This window comes from Trachymyrmex cornetzi, unplaced genomic scaffold (genome assembly GCF_001594075.2).
Source record: "Trachymyrmex cornetzi isolate Tcor2-1 unplaced genomic scaffold, Tcor1.1 scaffold147, whole genome shotgun sequence".
In the NCBI taxonomy this organism is placed as follows: Eukaryota; Metazoa; Arthropoda; class Insecta; order Hymenoptera; family Formicidae; genus Trachymyrmex; species Trachymyrmex cornetzi.
This window is the reverse complement of record NW_017296059.1, coordinates 6,367,573-6,384,538: the sequence shown is the minus strand read 5'-3', so window position 1 is coordinate 6,384,538 and position 16,966 is coordinate 6,367,573. Positions and strand designations below refer to the sequence as shown.

At 36.5% G+C, this 16,966-nt stretch overlaps 1 protein-coding gene across 6 annotated transcripts in view; it reads right to left on the bottom strand.

Moving 5' to 3' along the window:
* The window catches only part of Axn (protein axin), a 31,712-nt gene that overhangs the window by 3,681 nt on the left and 11,065 nt on the right, over positions 1-16,966 (bottom strand). For 3 of the 6 annotated variants that reach the window (XM_018502422.1, XM_018502427.1, XM_018502428.1), the window contains exon 3: positions 174-329. In XM_018502422.1, coding sequence (XP_018357924.1) covers positions 174-261 — 88 coding nt within the window. In that variant the 5' untranslated portion in view covers positions 262-329. The other 3 variants (XM_018502426.1, XM_018502424.1, XM_018502425.1) reach the window with 3 other exon arrangements.

Here is a 16,966-nt window from a genome sequence, read left to right as displayed (position 1 = left end):
AGATGTTTAATTATTTTATTTAAAATTTTGTTTTTAAAGAATATAAATTTTTAGAGCTACAATCATATTTCTAAAAAAATAAAAAAATGTAAGCTAATAGTCTGTTATGATTATTTATATGTATGCATTAGTATATATGTAATTTCTTCTACTCTATTATTTAAATATTTTACCTGGCACTGGCGGCCTGGGAGAGTTTTCACTGAAGCAACGCGCTTCGTTTTGCGGAAATACGTTCATTCTATCTATTACGGCCTTCATGTACTACTTTATTATCTACGCTTAACTTTTGCCCGCGATGCCTCTTAGTGGACATGGTTAGTCCCAACCTGAAACAGTAAATAAATAAATTTTATAACATAAATTTTAAATGTTACATTTTTACATGTTGTATTTTTAAAATATAGAAAATTATATATTTTAAAGTAGAAATAATAGCTGTCAGGATATATATCTCATTTATAGATAACATATATAGAGTATATTCATTTAATATATGGAATTAAAATAAAAATAAAAGCCATATTTATAGTAGTTACGTTCCCTAAATGTTATTGATTTTAACACAGTCATATTTTTGCGTAAGAGCGGAGTGGGTATATGCAAACAAAGACAGGAAATCTGGGATGCTGGATCGATCGAGCTCTGTGGTGAGTCATATCTCTCAATTAAGCAGCTAAGGGAGTTTTTTCTGTTGTCAGGAACTTTAAGGGTGGAGCATAACGGAGAAACTATAGACCATCTCCTGGCAGGCTGCGCAGAGGGATGAATTTTTGCGTGTACATGTATATATGCACAACCCCTATTGGTCTGTTGCGCAGACCATTTGTGTGGTATTGATCGACAAAACCTATAACGCAATCTATTGAAACTTCTTGTCAGTTCCAAAAATGTCTATATCTATATTGTGAGTTTAATACCTTTTATTAACTGAAATTGAGCTGTAACACAGCGGAAAAATATTAATAGGTTTATAAGGTAAGGCAATATCAGGGGAAAAAGGCTATTATGCCTCTAGGGCCTGTTCCTTTGTTATGACAGGGCATTGAAATATGGTTCATATGGGGCCATACTTCAGCCTGAGCAGCAAATGTACAACTATCCACTTGAGTAAGAGATATTACCCCTCGTATACATAATTAATTCACAAGAACTGCTTTCACTACACTAATATAACATATCGTAGCATAAACCACACTAAAAAACTTGAAACATACACAATACATAATCTTGATTACACACTTAAAAAGAATTCTCTATACACATTCACAAAAATGCACAAAGCGTGTAATCGACTTGTATCACCAACACAAAACAATTCACGATGAAATAATTTTGACATAAAGCTATCATATCAGAGCTATTGAGAGAAAAGGTATAGCTCTTGAATGAATACGAAACTTGATCCTGACCCACACAAAGGTAAAAATATGAAATGAAAACCTGTCATAGTCAATCATTTCGCTCCACTGCACATTTACCTGAATCAAAAAAGAAGAATCAGAATACATACCATCGTGGTGGTGAATCTAACACAGACAACTCTTAAATTTGTTAAGTCTACAAAGATCTATTATGATTCTGACAAACGTGAATTGATCCAATACCACAAACACTGCTAAATCTTTATTATATTATAAAGAATAAGCCTAGGATGCTTTCGATGGTTTCGATAGCACTGCTGGAGGCATACTGAACCAAGGCTGCGTCCTGACCAGGACTGAAGCCACACTGATATAGCGATAGGCAGGGTAGGGATAGCGTCTAGACTCCTTGTGACCTATGTCGACTCCCGAATGCCTCGCTGAAGTATTTTCTTGGATTGTTCGTTGAAGATGAATCGAACCTCTAGTTTGCATATACATTTCTGACACCAAAGATTTTTACAGAATTGATTATAAACACATTTCAACCACAAATTATAGCCTAGAAAAAATCATGGAAGAATATTTCAATTTTAAGGATATGGCTCTTTATTCTATTGCATAACTACAACTATTGTTGTATAACTATTGTTGTATAACTACAGCCAAAGAATTTATTGCTGCTAAAATTATAGATTCTTCTAGGAGCACCTAAGTAACTTCTTCATTTTGTGAATGTTTTTTTTCTTTATATTAAGAAAGAAAACAAGGTGTATTTAGGCTATCAATGGATTGTAACAACAGAGAAAGAGCTCGAACGTTCAAATGCACACACGCTATTCGCATGCTTTCAAATATAATAATCAGCAAATTCCTCAATTTGTTTGCAGTTATACCTCTTCTGAACGAGGAGAAGGTGGACTGATTGAACGCGATATTCCCTGATGAAAGGGAAAGAAAATGTTTGTCAGCAACGGCGACCACGAGGTATTAACTTAAGAAGCTTTCCCAACCGTATCAGTTCTACTGCAGACATTTCCTCATTGTTTGACAATCTCTCCGAGTTCATTCTCAAATGTTGGACGAATAGACGTTTTCGATTTGTTCGGCGAAATCTCCTCCTTGTGACGGCAAAGTAAGCCTCACGACACAATCGCCGTCGTTGACGACGCACATCGCCGAATTGCATCTCTTTTCTTTTCTCGCATTACTTTTCGCCCTCCCTATGCCTGTCGTCGATCGTCGGAACGAATGAATCCGCATTCGATCTGTCGAAAAGCGTCGATATTAGTATCGATCGTAGAGATCTTTCGAAATCGTAACGTACAGCTCGAAATATTCGAGTCCCATTGTTGTATCAAAGTGGTGCCGCCACCTATAGCGACAGTGACACCAATTTGAAATCCACCGACAAATCTATCTTGCCGATCGTTTGCAGATAGTAGATATGGAAGCGTTCGTTTTTCCTGCGTAAGATAAAGTAACTCACTACTTCAAATTCAACATATAAGCAGAAAGAGAAGTTTCCAACACACAAAACTTCAAAGAATTACGAAAATTCCTATAATTTTAAATTAAAAGAAAATTAAATCTCAAAAAATTGACACGCTATTAGAATATAATTGGCAAGAAAGTTGCATTATCTAAAATTTTAAAAAGTTTCTAAGAGAATTCTAAAATTATTATAATTTTAAGTTTTGGGAAAACTGAAACTCTTGAAAAATTAATAAAGAATTAGGAGATTGTAATTGACAAGGTGTTGCCTCATCTAAAATTCCAAGAATTGTGTGAAATTTCCAAGAATCGTGGTTCCGAAAATTCTTGAGATCACTAGAGATCTCAAGAAAAACCTACACATCGGTATCAGGAGAATTAAGATAACAAGATTGCACTATCTAAACTTCCATACGCATAAAAATTTTCCTAATTTAAAAAAATTTTCTGAATTTCTAAAAACTGCGACTTTCTAAAAATTGCAAGAAATCGAGATTTCGGATATACTTGTACATATTCGGATAAAATGTACATATAATATAAAATCGATACGGACAATTTTAGTATTATATTTCGAAATCGGGAATGATTAGAATAGTTAAGATTTAACGAAGCTCATCTTTTCATGGAACAGGAGAAGATTTGTATCGTCATTTTGATAATTCGCGAGTTCACTTTCTTTTAATTAGGGTAACTGTCCCAATTACTGTGCCTGTCCCTATTAGGGTGCTTTTGTATTTCGATAAGACATAAAGAAAACTAGTACAAATAAACGAGAAAAATATTTTTTTTTTGTTAAGTTAAATTATTAATGCTTGCGATACCGAAGATAATATTTAATTTTTTGTATTAAAGTATTTTAAATATTTTTCGAAAGAGATATGAGGAATTTATGTAAACCCAGTTACATACGTACCGCAAGATTTTAAGCTTGCCCCTATTAATGTACCCTGTATTGGAGCTGAGAACGTTGTGTTATGAGTGTACTTTGAAATAAATACAATTGAAATAATGATTTATGTAATATTAACATAAACAATTAGCTTAAATTTATTACCTGTTTTAGTAACTATATGTTAAAATGAGTCAAATGTGGACAGGCACACAAATTGGGGGCACATTAATAGGGCCATCGCCGCTTAGAGGACTCACTAATAGGGACAAAAACATGCTTTCTATTTTTATCAAAAGCATTATAAAGTATTAACATTTTTTAGATTGAAGAAAATATTATAAGAAAAAGAAATAGAGTTGACAAACCCCGATATCGATTGCAAGCAGATAAAATTAAAGCTACAATATTTAATAATTAATTCAGTAAGAAGTAAATTGGCTAAAAGGCATATTAATAGGGACAGTTACTCTATATGTTAGCGACCACGGTGTTCCGTCGAATAATTACAGCGACGAACGTTATTATATAGGCAAGCATAAAATGAGAGGGGGAAAAGAAGGTTGAGGCGTGTACAAGGTACAAATTAAAATTATTATATTTCACGCCACACCTGGTGAGTTAGACTTCGCGAGCGCGTTAACGAATTACGAAACGCGGATCTGTGTGCTCCACCAGTCATCAACTCCGTCACCATTCCGTTTTATGATTAATGATTTTAACCCTCGTGTTCCCAGAACTAGAAATGTATCAACCTTTTCCGATTCGGCTGGACGATTCCAATCTGGATCGCGCACGTGGAATTTTTATCCGAGATAATTTTTGTATTTTTCTTTTAATTCACCAATTTGCGTTTCCCTTAAAGCTGAGAATTTACAGTAATTAAGATAATAATCTTCTTAAATCCAGCGATTTTACGCTTAATTTTTTACATTGCAAAAAGAGTTTTGATATTTAGACGATAAATAAATAAAATACTCGCGTTGCAACAAAAATATATTTATATATACATAGTGTATTTTTTATGTTTTATATTTTCGATATTTCACACATGGTATTACCATAAAGATTTGCAAAACGCTCGGTTCTTTCCCTTGCAGATTCTATGATAAAATCGCGATTCGTCCAGCGTAAAATCGCGTTCACTTCACGCGGTCGACGTAGCATTGTCGTGGATTTTCAGACGAAATACCGCGAAAGCATAAAAGGGACACGCGTTCGACGATATATTAAGATTTGCCGAAGCGTGCTATATGGTTTCCTCCGTGTGTCGCGAAGAATCCGACAGAAGGAATTTTTGCACCGAGAGGTGTTTCTTTCTCACCCCTACATGAATGATATTAAAATTTACGCCCCTATGACTTCCGATTCTAGATACAAAGAAATAGTGCCGCGCAGCTTCCGGTCACCGCCGATATCCGGGCCTATAACGTGTCGCCGAATATCTGACCCTGGGATTTTCGCATCTCTGCAAACTTTTCTGTTTCGTAAAAATGACGCTTGATAGATTCACAAGTCACTCTTTGTGTCTCGGTATATACCATTGATAGCTAATTAAATTTTACCGAATGACATTTGGATTTTGGACAAAGAATTTGTGCGAGAACTGTTTTTAAATTTAAAGGCTGCAGCACAGAATTTTGTATAACGAATAAGATATAAAACATAAGAAAATCAATCGATCAAAGTGAAATAAAGGACTCTAATTGGTTGTTTCCCTTATGCCTTGTGTGTTATGTAAAAGTCTGTGCTGTGATTTTATAGTTTGCATAAATATACGTAAAACTTGACGTTCTACATACTTTAATATATATAAATTGTTTGAGGTCCATTGTGTCTTAAAAAACATTTTTAATCATTAAAAACTTAAAAATGTTAATAATTAAAATTCTTAATCATTTGATCGTGTAGGCAACTGAGGTTGCGAGATGCAGTCGATAATCACGAGATCATAGTGACACGTGGTGTCGTTCACCGACATACAATTTGAGAAACGATTGTCGCTGCGATATGTCCCAGAGCGGATAAAGGGCCATCCATCATCTACCCAACAGTGATGTTACCGACGAAAATACAACGCTGGTATGATTTGTTAACGGCTAATTACTAATAGTAAAGTTTAAACAGAATTTAAATGACGATAATTTTAATAGTTTAATAACTGTCGGAAATAGAGTACAATTAAAAGAACTCAAGATTATGTGGAAGTGAAGCACAAAGAGCATGTTCATGGTAGAGATATTACGGGCCAACGACATCCACGGATCACAAAACAGAGTGACTAATACAATGTTCTCCGATAGCCGCACACAGGCATCATATCATATGTAACAAGTCTAATATTTTACAAACTATAGAAATCAAAGCCTTAAACGGTCTTAATGCTGGATCTTAATGCTTGTATGATTCTTATGTGAATTTACATACTACGTATGTAAATGTGTTGCTCAATAAAACCAGAATGTTATGAACACAACTTTCAAATGTACGTAGTTTGTTTAAAGCGAAAATATTAATATATGTGTTTTATGCCCTTACAACCTCCTTAACTGTACCAGCATCTCATAGATTGTAGGATAACAGGAATTTAAACGAAGAAAAGAGAGAAAAGACAAAACAAAGGCCTTTATTAATTAAAATTATTTTTAGGAGCTTTAAACGAAGACTATATTCGACAAAAAAAAAAGAAATCTAATTCTACATCGAGATATAAAATATCTCATGCAATATTTTAATATGTATTATACAGAATATTACATATAATAACAATACAAAACGATATTACCATCCAAAGTATGAAACGTGTATCGCGTTTGATTTCTTGATTCGGTAAAAAAAAAAAACGTTCTCATGAGAAGAGGAGGGAGGAAGAGAGACGAGAATTGTCGAAGCCCTTTGGCTCTTTTTTACCGTGTGAGATGTCGCGTAGCTACGAGATTGTCAGGAACGCGCTTTGAAATCGTTGTCTCGCGGAGGACTATCGAAATGATTTGCTCATCTGAAGCCACTTGAGTGACGATTCGCGGCGAATCTACTTCTCCACGAATTTTCTCTATATTCAAGTATCCTACAATCGACTTTCGATTCCTCGTCATTGCGCGATATTCTTTCATTTATCTCAATAAATGACGTCGCGATGTATAGGTAAACGGATCTCGAATCTTTCAGAATTTTCAATAATTAGTCGAGAAGTACTTAATAAATACACTGAAAAAAATTACTAAACCTTAATACATATTTCTTTGAATAGTACTAACACTTACAATAAATAAGTATTTACTCAATAAAAATATGATGGTTAGGTCAAATTAATGGTTTTCGTATCAAATAAATATACGTTTAATAAAATTTACTTAGAACTATTCAAACAAATATTTATAAAAATTTAGTATTTTTCAGCGTATAGAATAAGAAAAATATATGATAACCTACAATAAGATTAAATATTACAAAACCTTAAGGCTCCTAGTAGTTACTACAGCCATATTGAATCGCGACGTCAGAAGTGAAAAATGACACGTCAATTTTTATTACGTGCCATTTATAAATAAAGACAATTTGGATAAAACAAAATGATGAAATTGCTTTAAAACATTTGTAAAAATGGACGAATATGCTTATCCTTCCTGACAATCAGTAAATAATCGTAATAAGTGATAAAAGGCACATGTAAGTAAAAATAAGCTACGCATGCGCATTAAATAAAAGCACTTCACGTGCCTTTTATCACTTCTTACGATTATTTATTGACTGTCAGGGGGGATAAGCATAATTTTCGTCAATTTTTACAAATGTTTCAGAGCAATCTCATCATTTTGTTTTATTCAAATTGTCTTTACTATAAATGGTACGTAATAAAAATTAACATATCGCTTCTCGCTTCTGACGTCACGATTCAATATGGCTGCGATGGACTACTCAGGAGTCTTAAGCTGAAATTAATTATTAGAATAATAAATATTCGATGAAAATCTTAGAGTAATCAAATTATAATAAAACTCTTTGTTGAATGCTAATTAAAATTAAACATTAGGTTAAAAGAATGAAGAGTGGCTGGAAAGAATTAGAAGCGAGAACGACTACGGCCAGCCACCGCCGGTCGGTCGCTCCCGATTCTCGCGAGGGCCGTTTATCGGCGCGAGCGATTAAGATTCTTTCAAAAAACGAGAGACGCGGACAAGGGAGAGAGGGAAGGAGGGAGGCAGGGAGCGAGCGAGAGAGCGAAGAAGAAAGGCATCAACGGACGGAGAGGAATCTTAAAGGCCATCCGGCGATACACCTCTCTATGCAGCCGCTGACATGCCGGCTTTTTGTGCGTCGCGATCGAACGAATCCCTCAGAAAACCGCGAGTTTCTGCTCTCGACTTCGCTACCAATATCTACTCTCTACCAATCCGCATCAATCGGTAATCATTTTCCAAAAATAATAAAAAATTGCAGTATTATTTAAAAGGAAGTGGTGCATCAAGCTACTTGGTATTCATTATCACTCGATTATCGATCTTTAAAACAATGTAATCTATTAATATGGATCTAAAGACCGCTAATTAAATTTAATTTGATTTTTAAGTTCCCGAAAGAATTCCATAATTCTTAATTAAAAATGTTATCGCAACGATCATTATGTACATATGGTAAAAAAAAGGAAATGTTTCGCCAACCTAGAGCTCGAAATGCCGCTCAAACTAAACCGGGAAGGTTCAAAACGAGTACCAACAGCAAGCAGAAGAAGAGAAACGGAATGACATGGCGAGAGAAAGCACGAGCGAAAAGGTAGAAGCGGAATAAAGAGGCGTATAGGTAAGTCTGGTCCTCGACGCAGGTACGGCGGTACTTTTGGAAGAAAAGGAGAGAAGAGGAGAAAAAGAAATCAAAGAGAGAAGCAATGCCGTATCACGTATTTCTTTCTATCCCCCAAATACCGTCGGTTCACATATTCATGCTTGCTGTCAAAACTATCGCCAATATCATTACAAATTTAAAATTATATACATATAATTTTCAAACAAAATAAAATGAATACATGAGAGTAAATATATATAACAATATAAAAAATAGTTCTACTTTTAAGAAACGTATGTAACTATATTTCCAAAACATAACTTTGTTCAAAATGAATGTAAATAATTATAAACGGCCATTACATACAATCAAACAGCAATTTACAACTTATAATTATTTAAGAGTAAAGAATAATTCTTTTCGAAATTGTAATATAAATTGCTATACAGGTGTCCCATCTTACAGACCCAATGTTTAGAGCAGCACTCCGATCGTACCCTATAGGAATACGGCCCTGGGGGAGGAGACGGGAGGGGGAGGGCGGCGGAGATGGTGGAGAAGCGCGAGAGCGAGGTAAGAGAAAGGCGGAGAAAAGAAACGGATATAAAAAGAGAGACGGAAGACGTAGGCCTCGGCCGGCGGCTGGCGACTGGCGGCGGCACCGCTTGATGTACGCCGGGTCCGTAATTACAGGTTTTCGGAACGCCTCGCTCGCTCGCTCGCTCACTCGCTCGGCGAGCCGCGCCGCGCCGCTTGAGTCTCCGGGGCCCTTCCCTCGTCGCGCCGCGCGGTCTAACGGGTGTCCCGAGTGCGTAACCGGGGGTCCGATGCCCATGCAGTGTCCAACAAGTTCGTCACCGACGATGAAAGCGAGTTATCTTCTCCTTGTTTCTCTCTCTTTTTTTTTTCTTCGAAGCATTTGAAATTCTAATTATAGAGCGGTGCTTTTACAGCGCGAAATGAAAAAACGGGAACGTAAACTTGGAATTTTGTCTCGCCGGGGAACGCATCGCTTGATAACCATAATAATGTGATATGTCCCGGAGTCGAGAGCAGTAATTTCCACAAATCTGATTTTCAATACTGTACATTTATATCGTAAAAGATGTTTCCTGCGCCGGAATTAGAGCCTATCAAGATTGCATTTAACGAAAATTTTTTCGTAACGGAGGAAAACTTCCGCGAAAGATAGCAGCATCCTTCACAAACATCCCGGGATATTTCTAGGAAGAAACCGTTCTTACAGGCAGGTAAACGTCCTCTTCGCTTCTGGATCGAGATACCGATCCAGTGAACCGAAAATTCAACTCATCGTGGTGCCGCATCCCCATTTCGATCATAAAACAGCTTTTACTTTTATGTATATTCTTATAGTATTCGATTTTATAAAACTGAAAGTATTTCACCACACAATTGATTTTTAGATCCAGGTTTTATTCTTTATTTGCATATTTACGTTCGTTTTTATCAATACAAATTAAATTTAGTCTTAATTTAAGGATGTACTGGTGCTAACGTTCTAACATTGACAATAACTCGAAAAAAAAATTTAATAAATTGTTCTATATTTTATTATCTAAAGATATATATAAAATCTGAAGTCGATTCTCCATCTAGTTTACGAGTTATCCAATTAAATTTTGCGTGAGTTCTTATGGAGTATCCCTGGTGGAAATAAATCACTGAAATCGCTGAAATTTGTATCTCAGTTGACCCATTTTAACATAATTCATATTAAAATGGGTTAATATACATGAAATGTTATTAATATGCGGCACATCTTTCTTTTTTTACGATTGATTTCAAGGAAAATTCACGTCCAAAAATACAAATATATTCATTTGTAATGCCAAATATCATATTAACTGACATTATTTAGGTTCTATACACGATACGGCGCATAATTTTATTCTCTCTTATAAAAGTACAGAATTTTATATCAATTTCAAATTTGAGTAACTTTTGTCTGGGACTGTATAACCAGAGCATCCTTAACTTGCTCTTCATTTTTTATAACTCATATATTATTCTACAATGTACCTTTTGTTTTCTGTTTCTTGCTTTTTGCTGTTTTTTAAATCTTGTCTTTTTGCTTCTTATCCGGTTATTTGTTTTATATCGTTCGAGATAAGAGTTAACGAACTTCGGAAGAAACAGGAAACACGTAGCAAGAAACACAATTGTCGATAAAACGGTTACAAAGGAGAAAAAGGCAAGAGGTAAAAAGCAAGAAACAAAGCAGGAAACAAAGAGCACATTGTAGACCAAGCTTTAGAATTAGAAAGACGTGAAGAGAGAATAGGTTAAAATTAATCTACATTGGTAAAAATTGATATTACATGGTTCCTAATTATTAATCGACGCTTCACGGACCACCCTGTATTAGAGGTGCCATCGAACCCTCCGCCACCAATTCAAATTCATACGAGTACCAGCGAGAAAATCAATCGACCGCTCACTATTAGCCCATATACGACCGTAGGAAGCCAAACGTCGAACATCGCAATGAAAACCGTCGTTGCGACGCGACGCACTTAACGGGTGTTAAATAATTATGCGAGTGGTTTATCACGATGAGCGTTAGGACAGTGGCGCAGCGTGATTCCCTTACGGCCCTGGGCGATACGAGGCTTCTCAAACGAGGAAAGCATACACACGGCTCCCATTCAGCTAACCCTTTCAACTAACCCTCTCTGCGCCTCCGTCCCTCCCTGCGCGCCCGTCCCGCGCGATCCTCCCCCCTTTCTTCCTTTCTTCTCTCCTTGTTCTCCATCCCGCCGTTCCACTCCTCTCTATCCGCGAGAATCCCTTCGGCCTCTCGTCTGAGGAGAGCAACGTCGGCGAAATCTCTTTTACGCGCTCAAGAGAGCGGGGACATGTCCGAGACCCTCCCCCCCCCTCCCTCCCTCTTACTTTTCGCCTCTTTTCTTGTGGTCCCCTTTTCAGAGCACGCACACATGTGAGTTCTATCTATTATGATAAAGATTCGAATTTTTTAAGATTTGCTTTCTTGCAACGACAGCCGTAGGATCTTTTTTGAAGATTTTAACGGGTCAGTTTTGAGATCTTGGCCATCGATCCCTAAAAAAACAAACGAGTGGCGATATCGCTGCTCCTAACTTACACTAGTATTCTTCTGTTTCCACGCCTATTATAATTGTATAAATCATAAATTATCATTAGTCGATTGCAAATTTATGTCACTTAATGGGTCGCGATTTATCACTCCCAGTAGTTCAATGTAATGGTAACGTAGCTGATAATTATCAATTAATTGTGCCATTCATAAATTTACTATTAATATTCATATTATTCATATATAATTATACCCCTCAGTAATAACTCCACAAGCAAGCATTGGCTGCGTTCAGCAGAGAAAGCAGCTTTGAAACTTTTATAAAATTCTTTATTATGATTGATTTATACGAGTTTTTACATTTAGATCCACTAAAGAACTAAGGGCAAGATCAAACATCTTAAAGAATTTCACAACAGTTGCAAAGCTGCTTTCTCTGCTAAACGCAACCATTACTTTGTGCAAAGAAAAAAAATTTTGTATAAAGAATAAAAGAATTATTTATTTTGTATATATATATATAAAGAATAAGAGCTTTGATCTGCTAAACTCAAAGCGACCGAAATGAACAGCGCCGCTTCATTCATGTGATATTTGCGTTTTCTTTACCTTCATAAAATCGAATACCTTTTCACGATACCGATCTAAGAAAACATATTCGTTCAAGATAACCGATATGACTAGTAAGGACGGTTATGTCGGTGCGGTAAAAGACAAGGCGGAAGCGATCAAAGGCGTGTCACCGTTATCGTCAGATGACTTTACGCACATCATCTCACAGAGATACTACTCGAGCTGCAAATCTTTCAAAGGAACTTCTGAAGGGCCGCTCACCCCAGGTGGCGGCGTCGGCAAGGACGACGTTCAGCGCGGTATTAACCAAAGCCGGTTCCCCTTCTACTCTTAACAAACAACTACCTGACCTATCTCGAGTTTTCAGATATCTATGCTATCCATCTTTTAGTTAGGCAATGTCAATGTCGTTGTAGGTATTTAGAAGATGACAAAGTAAGTTAGGACAAACTTCAGTAGTTAAAAGACTTGAAAGAAGATATGTGTCTCGGTATCTTTTCAGGCAGCAATCCTTCCTGTATACAAAGAAAAACATTATGTCGCACAATATGTACTTTAATTCGAAAATGTTGGTTTTTTGTATAGTTGCAACGCTTATTACATGTACAAATGTGAGAAATAAACAGACAACAATAAAGTACAGTAATTTGTACTTTAGGGACAAGACTAATCTTTCAACGTATTCACTTAAAATTTTAAACATGTGGATTTACGTGTTCCTTTAATCATGAAATCTAGCAAAGAAGAGAGATAGCAGAGATTTTCAGAGATATGTACTACCAATTAGGTTGCACTTTATATAGCAATATTATGCCGTGATAATAGTGAGATTGCACAGAGCGGAAGTGGTCCCTCCCTCACCCCTTTGATTGATGTCGCGATTAATGATCTCGTTTGGCGCACCGTAATTAATAGTCTCCCGTAATTCACCACAATTAATACCTTAACTCCACGGCGGTTCATGGGGGCTCAGCGATGCGATTCGTTCATCATTATCGTCGTCGTGCGTGGCCGATGATTATCAGTCGTGACGTCTCGTCTACCTGCCCTTTTTGAAATACCGCCAAGAGCAATTGTCCGATAAAATCGATATCATTCTCGATGATCTCGCAGCACAAAATTATCACAAAAATGTTTCACAAAATCATCACAATGCATACAGAAAAGATTTTCTCGTAAACACTTAAACTCTTTCTTTACTCTTGCTCCTTAAATTCAAATTTTATCTTTCACTGTTTGCTCTTGCGCTTTAAATTTTAATTTTATCGATGCACTTCCATCGAATTCCATCAAAAGTCCACGATAGGAACAATGTTTGTAAATCAAGTCCTCTTCTTGACTTTGTATAAATGTTGAAGAGAATAAAATTCTATTATTCAGAGGATTAGAAGAGATGTGCTTCAAAGTTTTTTTGAATAAGATTGCACGGAATTGTTCTAATCCTTGAATTATCACAAGATTTTGCTGTTTTCCTCGCTTTTTTTTAGCGGAGTAAATCGTGCTGCGTGACTCGGCGGAAATATCGTAACGATTGTTATCTATCGAACACCGTGCGAACGGTGAATCTCGTGCCTAGGTGACTGCTGCAGCATCACTCGCGCCGAGATTTTCCAGACGGAGGCATCGAAGTCTCCCGTAGTCGGACGTACATTCTCTTTTCTTTCTTCTTCACGAATCAACCGATCACATCGAGTCGATTTTACTTCCGCGTTAAAATTACGTTCATTTTTCATCATCGGTAATCATCTCGCGACAACTACGCGTCATCTAACAAGTCGAGTCAGCTGAATCGGAATTTGTTTTTTTTACAACAGTTTACCTGGATCGTCAACGTATCTAAATATTTTTTCTTTGTGAATAAGAACGACAATGGACGATCGGTTAAAGGTTTACTTTTTTTCCTATATTATCTTTACCTTCGATTTTTAATATTTACAATTATTTTTAAAATATCTATATGATAATAATGACACAATAATTTATATCCACATGTAATTATTCGTCAATGTAATTTGTATATTTAGCATGATCTCTTCTAGAACTTCACACGAAATAAATATTTTTAATTGAACTCACTCAAAACGATCACGTTTCTCAAGAATAGACATGTATTCACGATGAACGATTTACAATGATAATCCGGAGAGAAAAACCGAAAGACGTCGCCGGCAAACGAAAGGACTGGTTGACGAAGGACCGGATTTGTAGGACCTGTGTCCTACGCAACGTACACGGTGAGACTGAAACTACAGTGACCGTAGGAGCCAAGGAAAAGAGCGAGCATTATCTCCATCTCTCCTTCTCGCTCTGTCTCTTGCTGCTTGCAGCATGCTTCTCTTTTTCTTCTCTATCGTGCTGCATCCCCCCACTTGTTCTTCTCCTCCACCTTCCTTCGCAAGCAGACCGATCTCCTCTCCTGCCACTGCCCGACTCTCATTCTCTCTCTATCAAAAGAGAGAGAAAGGGAGGAGGTCTTAGTGGACGAAGCGGCGGTACAAAAAAGTGATAGGGTCCAGGTACAAGGGCAAATTCTTAAGATCTTTAAACGGAAACTCGGATTTTTCGACTTTATTAACCGCTTTTTTTCTATTAAATTATCAGTAAACGTTTCTAATCAAATAATAATCTCAAAAATAAATAGTGACCATACACGGAAAGAATTTTTTCTTAGAATTTACTCTGAAAATATGATAATCCTGGGACAACATTGTATTTCGAAGAATTTTATGTTTCCTTTCATTCATTAATAAAATTATAATAGAATATAAAATAAGTTTAATTTTACTGAAGTGTATGGTAAAAATCTTTAAAATATTGCATTGTACCACCACAACTATCATATTTTCAGAGTAAATTAAAAAAAATTCTCTTTGTATATTTGATTATTTGAATTCAAAAAGTATTTTAAAAATATTTTTAAAACTAAAGATCTTATTTTTTATCTGTAATATGAAATGCGCCAAAAAAAATTTTGCATTATTTGTATGATTATTGTACCGAGAGAGAAGATGCATTTTAATATTTTTTTTTACTAAAAAAAATTAAAACATTTGCTCATAAAACATATATTTGTTTATAAAGATAATATACAATTAGAGACATACAATGTGATAATAAAACGACAAATTCGCATGACAGTCGGGAAGAGGACAAAGAAAACATACGAAAGACCGAAGGCTGTCGGAGAGTTAGGAGGGAGGGAAGAGCGGAAAAGTGAAGAAACGTAAGGGGAAGAAAGTCGGCAACTTGAAAGGTGTCAGCGGTTTGACCGGGCCGACGTTGGATCGTCAACGAAAGAAGCCGGATGACACCCGATCTTGAAAGATAATGATATATACACGAGGTGTCCTAAGAAAAAAAAAAGAGAAATTTATGCTCTCGAAATTTCTCTTTACGATGAAATTAAACCCTTCATTCGATCCTCTTCGTTTAATCTTTTTTTGTTTTGTATCATTTTATCAATTTCGATATATCGAATACACGGCGAAATACTTTCAAAATAGCTATGGACTACGTGTCATTCTCTTAAAAAATGAGATGTTTTTTATAATAGTCTGTTCGACTTGGGAAAAAACGCGAGATTTTTGTCAGATTCTTACTTCAAGAAAATAATCAATTTGTATCGAATTAGTCACGCGGTGGCTTCGATCAAGTTTTAATCGTGTATTTGAAATGGCATTTTCCAGCTGCGTGATTCAACTGCAGCAGCAGCAGCAGCTGGCAGCCCGACAGTCTTATCGACTTTTGTAAATACCAATTTAAAGAGATTGTCAGGTACACGACTCCATTACTCCGAAATTCTCTTAAAACGGAACTCGCGACTAATTTTACTCGTTCCAAACTAAATCTGTCTTTCACGTGATTGAAATATAATTTTAGTTTCGCTCTCTTTATATAATGTTGTATACTATATTCGAATAAATTGCTCGTATTTGCGTATAACTAGATAATGAATAAACTTATGAAATAAAAGATTTAAAGTGTTTAACATTTCAAAAGGATACAATTCTTTAAAAATAAATTTTCGAGAAAACTTTACATAGAAAATATTGTTACGTTACAAAAACAAAATATTTTCTATTGCAGCAAATTGTATAAAACACTTTCTAAAAATAATATCGATTTTTTCAGAATTTTTTAACTTGAAAAATTACGCTGATGTTTTCAAAGTCGAATCGTTCCTAAAATTCAGTAAATTTGCTCGCGTAGCAAAATTCCCTCAGGTATAATATCAGTTTTTTAAAAGGGGTTAGCGTTTTAATCTTGCAGAATCCATGGGAAACTCACGCGCCCGGCAATTAATGGAAATTAAACTATCGGCGATAATAATGGAATCGCGCCTGCGACGGCAGCCTGGAGCTCCTCCTCGGCGGGCAACAGGAGAGGGCAGAAGGCAAAGGACGAAACCAACGAGAGAGAACCGGTGTCGGTTCGACGTTGTCGTCGAGGAGGACAGAAAGATGGAGGGAGGGAGCGAGAGAGAGAGAGAGAGGGGACGCGCTCGCGAGCAAAAGTGAGAAACTGGTAGCGTGTTTGCCAGAGCTAGGGCGCGACCGAGAAGGGAAAAGAGAAGCCGCGACGACGAGGACGATGATGTTGACGAAGAGGAAGAGAGAGAGAATCGAGCAGATGGAAGGAGAGAGAAAGTCAAAGCGGGAGGGAGAGAGACAGAGCGTGTTCGTTTGATCTCGCCGCCGCACGCGATCCCACACACGCGCGCTCCTCTGGTCCCCCTTCGTGCCCCCTCCGCAAGATGTGGATTCGCATGAATGCACTAACACATCA